General features: G+C 22.5%; 2 protein-coding genes across 9 annotated transcripts in view; one reads left to right on the forward strand and one right to left on the reverse strand.

Moving 5' to 3' along the window:
- LOC127286158 (ras-related protein Rab-37) overlaps positions 1-12022 on the forward strand; it is a 293485-nt gene that overhangs the window by 222777 nt on the left and 58686 nt on the right. The gene's annotated exons all lie outside the window — the stretch shown is intronic.
- Positions 446-11835, reverse strand: LOC127286165 (uncharacterized). The gene is made up of 3 exons (XM_051312511.1): positions 11714-11835; positions 6297-9159; positions 446-662 (listed from the first exon to the last, which is right to left on the reverse strand). The coding sequence occupies exon 2, from the start codon at positions 9095-9097 to the stop codon at positions 7004-7006; it is 2094 nt and encodes a 697-aa protein (XP_051168468.1). The 5' UTR covers positions 9098-9159; positions 11714-11835; the 3' UTR covers positions 446-662; positions 6297-7003.

The raw sequence follows: 12022 nt of genomic DNA on the forward strand, positions 1-12022 counted from the left end.
ATTTGTTTATAACATTTATTTTATTTATAAAAAACACTGGTTTAATGTAGTTATATTGTAATAGATATTCTAAAATACATTTTAAATTTATTATTGAATAAAAATTATTAAATTAGCACTCTCGCAAAATTTTTTAGTGTTCACATAGATTTACACAAAAAAATGGAATGAATATTAGCGGAAGGGGAGGCACAGCGCCACCGGGCAATGGCGGCGGCAGCGTTGTGCAACTTTTTAAATTTGAATTAGCTTTAAAACTGTGATTAGATTTATCAAAATATAATATAAATATAATTATAGTTAATGTAATAAAATATAATTATAATAAATATAATATAATATAAAATATAATTATAATTAACCAAGCGTTCAGAATTATGATTTCCTGAATTTTTTCGAGTAAAAAAAAAATGATCCAGTGATTTATGGAATTTTTTCAAGGTGCTTGTCACTTTTAAATTATTTTATTTATCAATTTATTATTACAATTTAATTTTCTCACTAGCTGTTTATTTATGTCTTTTAATAGAATGATTAATATAATGAATTTTTTTTTAAATCACACATTAATTTGTTTCATGAAAAAAAAAAATTATCATTTTTACAAAAACTTTTTTTGCTTCATTTTTTTTGTTAGCCACAAGTTCCTCTTTGCCCTTGACCTGAAATAGAAAATTAAAATTGATTACCTAATCATTTTTTTTATTTTAATTATTTGTTAAAATTTAAATGCACTACACTAGAACGTCAATCGAGAACACGTCAGTCGAGAACAGAGCAAGGGAACACTTGAAGGGAAGTGGGGAAGCGGGTAGAATTTAGGTTATGACTGACGCCAAAGTCGTACTTGTGATTTTTAAATTTAAGGTGGATTCAGTGCCCCACTAGTGAAAATCCCCTAGATAGAATTCACATTGTTGCGTAAGGGCGCACTCACACCTCTGGCTGCCTGCACAGGCAGCCAGTGAGAGCCAATCAGAGAGTCAGTAGATTTAAATTTGAATTTTCTGTCTCTCTTACTCTTGTACGTTTTCTGCGTGGTGGGAGGCTGCCTGTGCAGGCAGCCAGAGGTGTGAGTGCGCCCTAAGGCCCTTCATACGGCCCTGAGTGTTTTTATTTTCGAGCGATAAAAATCGCGTCAATCGAGAACAGCACTGCACATTCGTCTGTTCTCGATTGACGTTTTAGTGTATTTTTTTCAATAAATTTTTGTTGACATTATTCGTTATTCTTTATACAAAAAATTTTTCGAAATATTATTTTTAAAATTAAATCGTTTATTTTTAGAAGAATATAATATTAAATTATAATAAATAATATATTAAATTAGGATAACCTTTTACTAAATTTTTATACTATAAATAATTTTTATATATTTTTTTTTTCTATTAATATCAGTTTTTTTGAAAGCGTGTACCCCCCCCCCCCCCCTCCTAACGGCCACAAGAATTTATCTGGAGGGCTGAAATTTGGTACACGTATGTATTTTTGCGTGTAGATTACAGAAAAAATATAGCGGACTTGATTCGGATCAATTTACATTTCGTTGTCAAGGAAAAATCAAAAATTTCGAAAAAATGGTTTATTCTCCCTAGCGCACACAATATTCAACCCGGGTGTTGATGATCAATTTTTATCAAATTTTTAAAGAAAAATGATAATTTTAAGGAAAAAAAAATCGAACAATTTCGAGTTACACTAGCACTGAAATCGAGGGTTCCGTACTCGAAGCAAACTTATTTTGTATAAAAACAAATGTTTAAAAAATATGTGTTCTATGTAAAATAATATAAGTGATACAAAAAGGAACAATTTTGAAAAAAAAATTTAACAAAAATTGTTCCTCCTTTGGTATAAAAAAAAATTTTTTAATATGCACGGAAAAAATGAATTCAGTAGATTTTACAGAACTATCACGGAGTAGCGGATACAGCTCTTTACGAAACTGAGTGTTGTAAAATGTCACGAAATATTCAGGATAAACTCCAGAAATATTCAGCATAAACAACGAAAGTTCTGTAGTTTATCCGAAAATATCCATCACATTTTACAAAACTCAGTTTCGTAAAGAGCTGTATCCGCTACTCCGTCACAGTTTTGTAAAATATACTGAATTAATTTTTTCCGTGTGTGTTGTATGTCAAATAATATAAGTGATACAAAAAGGAAGAATTTTGTAAAATTTAAGAAAATTCTTCCTTTTTGTATATTATTTGACATACAACACATATTCAAAATTTTTTTTTTATACCAAAGGAGGAACAATTTTTGTTAAATTTTTTTTTCAAAATTGTTCCTTTTTGTATCACTTATATTATTTTACATAGAACACATATTTTTTAAACATTTGTTTTTATACAAAATAAGTTTGCTTCGAGTACGGAACCCTCGATTTCAGTGTGAGTGTAAATTGCACTTGTCCGATTTTTTATAAATTAAATTTATTATTTTATTAATTAACTAGCAAAATTAAACGCGCGTCAAATTGAGTATTTAATTGTTTGTTATAAAGAAATTAAAGATTAATATTATCAATAATAATTTAATTTATTAGAATTATTACATATTAAATGATAATAATGAAAATTATCAGGCCTCGGATTATACGACTTTTTCCGACTTTTATCAAAAATACGACTTTTATCGACTTATTTTAATAAAATGCGACATTTTTTTTTTACATGTGAAAAAAAATGTAAATACAATACATTTTTTTAGTATAAAATGTAGATCTTCTTCAGATCTTCTTCAATTCAATTATTTAACAAATTTTGAACTAAAATGATTCTTCACTAAATTAATTATTAATTAACTATAATAATTTCCGTATTCATTCATTCATTCATTCATTCCGTCTGTCCACACTTGAAGTTAGTCGTATTTTGTTCCTTTTGTTTTTTTAAAATTTTGACAATTCTTGATTTTGTAATATTTTATGGTTAACGCGACGGATATTTTTATTCATCGTCATTAATTAAGTCATATACTAAGTGACAGTTTAAAGTAAAAAAAAAAATATTATTCATTGTGTGCAGCACATTTATTAAATTGTTATATTTTTTTATCTGTAAACAATATAAAAATAGTTTGCTTTTTAAAAAAATTTACAATTTGATTTTAATTTTTAATTTAAATTTAAAGTTTAAAATATTACAAAGTTTTTTTTAGATTTTATTTTTTCAAAATTTTTAAATATTTTTTAATTGCTTCCCGTGTGGAAAAAGCCACGATCTTGCCCTCAAGAGTTCGGGGCCCCCGGCGGGGGCCCATGAGGGCTGATCCATATGGCGAATCCATGAGGGGCACCGTAGGGGCCCCGCATGGATCGCCCTCATGATCGATTAGCAAAATTTTCTAAGTCCAAAAATCAAATATTTTTTTATCACCAAAAAATTAATGTTTATAATGATTCAGAACAACGAAAAACGCGTTTTTAATAAAAATATATTTACACTTTTTTGAAAATAACACTCACACTTATGGCAAAATAGATGAGGGCCACCGTAGGGGCCCGCATGGATCGCCCTCATGATCGATTAGCAAAATTTTCTAAGTCCAAAATTCAAATATTTTTTCGTCAACAAAAAATGAATGTTTCCAATGATTCAGAACAACGAAAAACGCGTTTTTAATAAAAATATATTTACACTTTTTTGAAAATTCACCTGAGATGATTCATGATAATAATCATAAAGCATATAATTAATTATATTTTATAAATTGCATTTGATTGGAAAATATAATTTAATATCTTAACTTTAACTAAATGATGTTAAGCACTTTTCTTTGTTAGGTATTTTTGAAGTTTAAATAGCATCAAGAAGTTAGCATTCGTTTGGAAGTAGCGTGCGTAGCGTAGTTGGTAAAGCGTTTGACTCATAGTCCGTAGGTCGTAGGTTCGATTCCCCTCATGCGTTAGATTTATTTATTTCTCAGGTTTGCGTTTAATCATTAATTCTATGTATGATTTAATTGAAAAATGAAAATATCCGTTAATAGTATGCATAAATTACATATTTTTTAATTTTTTAATTAATTAATTTATTATTACTTTTAATTATATCCGACAGTTAATTAATTAGAACGTTAATTAATAAATTCAATTTGAGTAAGAATTTAATTTAAAATTGAATAATTATTAAATAAATATGTTATTTATTCATAATTTAAGCTTATTTATTATTAATTAACTTTTATTATTAATATTATTGATTAAAAAACATTATGGCAAACTTGAGGGCAAACGTGAGGGCCCATAAGGGCGCCCGTAGGGGCACCCTCATGGATCGCCCATGCGGGCGCCCTCATCGATGAGCATGTCGTTTCCATGAGGGGCCCCTATGGATCATCCATATGCGGCCCTCATGGCATGAGGGCGATCCATAAGGGCCCCCGCTGGGGGCCCACATCACTTTTCCACACGGGTTAATACTTTTTAAAATATAATTAATAATTTTCAGTTAATTTAATTTTCTTTTTGACTACATAATTTTTTAATATTATTATTTTAAAACAAACATTGCATTCAAAGTTGGACGCGCGTGTAATTTTGATAGTTTTTAATAATTTTAATGAAATACATCACAAATTCAATTATATCAAAATTATTTTTCAATTAAAAATTTTATGAAATTTAACAATTGTTTATAATTTTAAAAAAATATCACAATAAAAGTGAATTATTTTTTAAAAATTTCAATTCAAAATAAACTAAAATTCAATTATTACCCGAAATTTTAATTCAAAATCAATTAAGAATCCAATAATTATCCAAAATTTTAATTAAAATTCAATTATTTCCAAAAATTTTCAATTCAAAATGAACTGAAATTCAATTATTTTAAAAATTATTAATTTAAAATCAATAAAAATTCAATTATTTTTTAAAATTTAAATTCAATTATTTTCAAAATTTTCAATTCAAAATCAACTAAAATTCAATTATTTTCCAAATTTTCAATTCAAAATCTACTAAAATTCAATAATTTTCGAAAATTTCAATTCAAAATCAACTAAAATTCAATTATTTTCCAAATTTTCAATTCAATAATTTTCGAAAATTTTAATTCAAAATCAACTAAAATTCAACTAAAGTACAATTATTTTCAAAAATTTAAACTGAAATTCAAATTCAATTATTTTTCAAATTTTCAATTCAAAATTAACTAATATTCAATTATTTTCCAAAATTTAAATTCAAAATGAATTTTTTTTTGGAAATTTAATAATTTCAATTATAACTCTAAGGAAATTCAATGTATTTTTAACTATTTTAATAATATTCTTTGAAATTTCAACTATCTGAAACCATTTTTCAATTAAAAATGATTTTCAAATTATTGTATTTTTGTCCGCATTTTCTAATAAATTTTTAGTGAAATCATCTCAAATTTTAATTAAAAATCACTTAAAGTTTCAATTAATTTCAAAAATTTCAATTTTAAATCTTTGAAAATTAAATTAAATTTAAAAAATGTTTTCCAAAAATTGTTTGATAAATTATTTTTAGTTCTGTAAAATTTAATAATTGTTTGATAATTAACAATATCTTTTGAAATTTAATTATTTCTAAAAATTTTAACTTTAACCCTTCGAAAAGGATTATTATTAAAAAAAAAAATTATTATTTAAAAATCTGTAAAATATTTTTGTTAAAATAAAAAACAAATCCACTTTTTTTGGAATATAAATTGACTAAAACGACTTTTTTGTGTTTTTAAGTTGATTCGAGGCCTGTGTTTTTATAATTAATATTTAATAGGTATTCGTTGGCCCCTGGTACCTTAAAAATTAATTTTGAAAAATAAATTTTTTTCAAATTACTATCTTGTACGAAATTTCCTTGCGCATCTTTTTTCTCATCATAAATTTTTTGTATTTGTATACAATTTTTGAATCAATATACAACTTTAAAAAAAATTTCGTTGGTAAACGTGGTGTACTTCAGCTTTGTGAATTGAATTTTCGAATTTGGAATTTTAAAGAAACTTATTCCGAAATTTGGAAACACAATTATACAACTTTGACAAAAATGAGAAAAAAAATTGTCAAAATTTGACACATCATAAGTTTACTATTCAAAAAAACACGTGAAATCAGAAAAGGCCAACTTCAAGTTAGGACAGAAGGACAGACCAAGCATTTTATTATTATATAATTATTAGGTACTATTATTTTTAATTATTATTATTTTTATCATTATGTATAATAATTATTATTATTATTATTATTAAATTATTTTAATTATAATTATTATAATATTAATTATTTAAAATATAGTTGAAAAAACTACTCACGAAGATAACATATTTTTTGAAGGCAACAATCTCGATTACGATCACAAGGCTGACCAGGCAATGAACATCCTTGTACTGTACTTAGAAACAGAAAAACGCAAATAACCAAAAAAATAAAAAATATTTGACAATTCATTTTCGATATTTTTTTTTTTTTGTTTCTCTCTTTTGTGCAAAAATTTTCAAGAGCTTTTATACTTGTATACACTGTTGTATATCTCTATAATTAAACAATAATAAAAGGAAAATAAAAATTAATGCCGCCAATTTTTTTTCCCGCTGATAAGCGGAATAATTCACAAACATTCCTAATGAACAAAGGCTTATAAAGTTGCAAAATAGGGAAATAAAATTGTCATAATTGTATAGCAATTCTGATAAGAAATTTAGTAATAAAAACTAATAAAAAAAAAGATGTTCTTCTTTTTGAAAAATTTTTTTTTTATTTTTTATGTTATAAAATTTAATTTATGATTTTTTGATAATAAAATTTGTTTAGAATTTCTTAAATAGATTCATGAAGAAGAAGAAGACACTTTTTCTATTAACATTTTACAAAAATATTATTTTTGAAAACTTGAAATTACATTTAAGTAAAAGTTCTATAATTCATATTTTTTTAACACTTATACGTAATATATATTGTAGTAAAATTTTAATATAATATTTATGTAACTGTAAAATTTTTTTTTTTTTAATTTCTATTTTCATCTTCTTGATAATAATCCACTATTTGTAAGATAATATTCAGGACCTGTTAATTTTTGACTTACAAGATCAACAATTTTATAAATTTTTTGATTATTTTCCGCTAATCCAACAAATTGAACAAATTCTTTTTTCATCGATTGACCAACAAATCTTAATTCTGCTATTTTATTATTTTTCATTTTAATAAAACTATAACCATAATAATTATTAATTTTTCCATAAAATCTCTTTAAACATATATCATAATCAATAATTGTATCAATTTTATCTGACAAATTTTCAATAATTTGTATATTATTTAAATTAAAATTACGCGATGTTGATTGATATGATATAAAAAAATTTTCTTCAACATTATTAATTAAATCATTAATTGTCTTATAATCTCTGTTTGTTAAGAAATTAATAATTTCATAACCACGATCAATAACGGGAAATTCAAAATTACCAATATTTGTAAAATTATCGAAATATAAATTTATTTCACGATTCCAAATGAAATTTTCTCTTGACAATGCTGTGAGCATTGATTTTTTTAATGCAATTGTCCTTAATGATGTACCATATTCAATTAATGCCAAACGTGTATCAAATGTTGTGAATTGATTAAAAATTTCTGTATTCTCAATTATTTGCGAACGTATTGTACCATTAATTGGACAATTTATTGATGTATCAATTGGATTTCCTTCCATAATACCGGCAAAACATGGTAAAAATGATGATAAACAATTTTCCTTTTTTGCTCTTTCTTCGTTGTATAATTTTTTTAATTTTTCAAGTCCATCCCTTGACAATGGTAATGTATTAAAAAAATCAATTTCAAATATCGTTGTCATTGATTCATTACAAAATTGAAATATTTTTCCATTACTTCTCAATCTGTAATTATTTCCATTAGTTTCATTATTATTATTTTTCTTTTTCAAATCATAATCTTCATACATCATTTCTCTAATAAATAAATTATATGATACCAAAAGTTTTGTCACTTGTTGTTCATAAATTTTACCAACATTTTTTAACAATTTTCCTGTATCATTTAAACATGTATAATTTTCTGAATTATTCAAATATCTATAAACTTCATTTTCCAATAAATTAATATTTAATTTACAATTCATTAAAATTTCACGTGCAGCCAATACTTTTTCATCTTGATAATCGTGAACAGCCAAATAATATTGATATTTTGAATCACTTTCAAATGCTTTTTTCAAATAATCCATTGTATCACGTAAATGTTGATATAATAATTCATAAGCCATTGTCCAATGTTCCTCACTATTGACAATTTCATTCATTTCCAATAATTTAAGATTATCACGTTTAATATAAACATAAAGCAATAATGCCGGTAGGGCAAAAATTTTCATTGCTTTTTTATTAATTTTTCCCATTATCACTAATTGTTCAATTGCAATTGCAATTTCCACACAATCATCAAATACATAATTATCATTACTTGATTTAATTTTATTTAATGAAAAGAAAAATTCTGTTTTATTCATTATTAAATCAGAATTATAAATTGACCAACCAGCTTGTGCATAAATAAAATCCATTGATTTTAAATTTAAATTTCTATTTGTTTTTGGAAATAATGGTACAATTGAACCATGATATATTTTATGTATTACATTTGAATCAAGTTTTATTGGTTCATTTCGATTATTTGTTAAATTAGTTAAAATATTTTTGGCATTTTTTAAAATTTTTTTAATATTTAATGTTTCTTTTTTACGTACAATATCAGCTAAAAAACCATAAATATTGCCATATTTATTTTCAAATACAACTGTATAGACAATATAGTCAAACATTAAATCAAGATATTTTTGATCAAGTTGTTCATTATTTTTTTCACCATATAAATCACTTCCTCTTATAATTTCACGTGTTAAATCCATTTGATCGCCATCATAATCGGATGGATAATCTATAAATGTATTAAATGCATTTATCGCTGCAAATGCATTATTTCTATAGGAATTAAAATTTCCATTCACTATTAAATATCGGCTAATTCGAGTGAGATATGTGTAGGCTGATATCATTTCTATTGTTTGTAATGGACTGGCAAACTCCATTTTTTAGATTTTAATTTTTTGAAATTTATTTTTTATGATGAAAAAGAATAATTTCTTGATTACTGAAAAAAAAGAAAGGGAAATATTATATATTAAAATTTGTATATTAAATGAGAGATTTTTTAAAATTATATATTTGATAATTATAATTATAAACAAATTATTAAATAATTATAATTTATAATTATTTATAATTATAATTAAAATAAGAGTCTGAAAAAATTTTCAATTTTTAGACTCAAAAATACTAAAATGATTGATATCCATCAACATCTAATTAATATTTCCAATATAGATATTTTAAAAAAAAATTTTTTCGTTTAGTACTAATTGAAACTAGCTTTTATGATTTTTATTCAATTTTTCTTAATTATGCAGTTAACGAGATATAAATTTTTCAAAATTACAGAATTTTAATGATTTTTTATTTTTGAATGCTCATAAATTTTTTTAAATTGCATTAATTTTACTAGTTTTTTTTTTTTAATTGTCTATTTTTATGTAAAATTTTCGAAAATTCGATGTAAAAAAATTCTAGAAAAATAATTTACTATATTTTTTGAAATTCAAAAATTAAAATTTTATTTTTTTAAAACTGTAATGTAGCGTTCAATTTTTCTATTGAATATCAAAAAAAAAAAAAATTCAGGGTTGCCATGGGTCAGGTAAATCATGGAAAAGTCAGAGATAGAGAAATTGATCATTGAAAAATCAGGGGAATTTTATGAAAAGTACTGAAAAAATATATCAAATTTCTAAAAATGCTACTAAAATTATAATTTTTGAAATTTTCAATTCAAAATTTTGCTTCTTCGACTTTTGAAAGTAAAAAAAAAAGAGTCATTTTAGTCGATTTACATTACAAGAAAAGTCTAAAAAGTAAATTTTTTTATTTTCAATAAATTTAATTAGTTGATAAATATTTTATTATTATTATTAACAATTTGTTATTAGAAATTAAATAAAATTTATTAATTCTAAGAATGTTTCACATAAATATTTTCAACAATTTTTCTATTGAAACGGTCGAATTAAACTGAAACAAATTTTCAAGATTTCAATTCAGTTTCATAACAAATTTTGAAAATTAATTTAAAGTTACAAATAACAAATTTTGAAAAATAATTTAATGTTCTTTTTTTTTTTAAAAAAGAAAATTTTCCAAGTCTGCTTTATGCACATTATTCGAATTCATAATTTCGGAAAATATTTTAAATAATTAAATTTTCGAAGAATTTTATTAAAATATTAATATTGAAAAAAAAATTAATTTTAAATGAAAATTTGTGAAATAATTGAATTTTAGATGATTTTTAATTAAAATTTTTAAAATAATTGAATTTGGAAAAGTTTGATTTCAAATTTTTAGAAATAATTGATTTTTTTGAGATTTCAAAAATATTATAATTCTGTTATAAATATAAACATTATTTAAAAAAACGATTTCAATAATTGATTTTTTGAAAAATTGTATTAAAACTGTTGAAATAATAAATTAAACAAAGAATTACCAATAAATTTGGGGAAAAAATTTTCAATTGAATTAACATTCAAATTAATTTTTCAATTACTAATTGAATTTGGAAGAGTTCGAGTTAAAATTTTTTTGAAAGTAATTAAATTTCATAAGATTTTAAATTAAAATTTTCAGAAATTTTTTTACTAAAACAAAGAATTTTATATATAAAATTTCGTAGTGATTGTATTTTAGAATAGTTCGAATTAAAATTTTAGGATTTATGTAATCTTTGAAGAATTTATTTAAAATTATTGAAAATAATTGATTTTGCAAACAATTCAAGTTAATATAATTATTTTTAATAATATTCAATTTTTAAAAAATACCAAAAAAAAATCGAAAAAGTCGAAAATATTGAAAAAATTGTTTGCCCACGACCGAACCCAGACTTTAAATTTTTGTAAAAGGAATTAGTTTTTTTTTTTAATGTTTCAAAAGAAATATTAAGCGTTACATGTTTTTTAAAAATATAAAATTTTAATTTTTTAATTGCAAAAAATATAGTAAATTATTTTTCTAGAATTTTTTTTTCAACAAATTTTCGAAAAGTTTACGTAAAAATACACAATTAAAAAAAAAATTACTGAATGCATTTTTAAGGAATTTATGAGCATTCAAAAATAAAAAATCATTAAAATTCTGAAATTTTGAAAAATTCATATCTCGTAAACAGCTTTGATAAAAAAAAATTTTTAAATATCAATTAGAATTGGGAAAAACGATTAGAAATAATATAAAAATAAATATTTCACAATTGTTTAAAACAATTTATAATTTTGTAATTTTTTCCATATTTTGAATTTTAGAATTATTTAGAATTTTGTAAATTTTTTGTAAATTTTATTAAATTTAATTTTTTTCATGTAGAACTTTATTTTAATATTATTTTACATTTAATAATTTAATATTTAATTATTTAATAATTTAATATTATTTATTGAAATATTTTAATATTTTATTTGATAAATAAATAAATTATTTAATTAGTAATTATATTAATTAGTAGGAATAATATTCAATTAAAAAAAAATGATAAAATCAGCTAAAAAGCTTATAATTAACTGAAGTAATTTAAAGATTTTGAATTATATACTTACAAACTTATAGATGACACGAGGCGAAGGAGAATGAATTTTTTTTTCTTCAAATATGAATATATTGAGAAAACAATTGTTAATAAAGACGGTGAGAATATAAAAAAAAATATGGAACACGCGATATTATAAAATATGTATAACAAAATTTAAATAGATAATAAAATTGAAATTTTTTTTCTATTGGTTGTTTGATTATTTACTTTCACATATATTAATTTCATATCTAGAACATAAATATATAGTGAACATTTATAAATACAAAAGAAACTTCAAGTTTTGAAAGAAAAATTAAAAATAAAAAATTCAATT

The sequence above is a fragment of the Leptopilina boulardi genome, unplaced genomic scaffold (genome assembly GCF_019393585.1).
Source record: "Leptopilina boulardi isolate dan_hultmark-lab unplaced genomic scaffold, ZJU_Lbou_2.1 LbouV2_351, whole genome shotgun sequence".
In the NCBI taxonomy this organism is placed as follows: Eukaryota; Metazoa; Arthropoda; class Insecta; order Hymenoptera; family Figitidae; genus Leptopilina; species Leptopilina boulardi.

Bases quoted from the DNA above. Each gene is read 5' to 3' on its own strand.
- LOC127286165 (XM_051312511.1), bottom strand. From the start codon at position 9,097: ATGGAGTTTGCCAGTCCATTACAAACAATAGAAATGATATCAGCCTAC.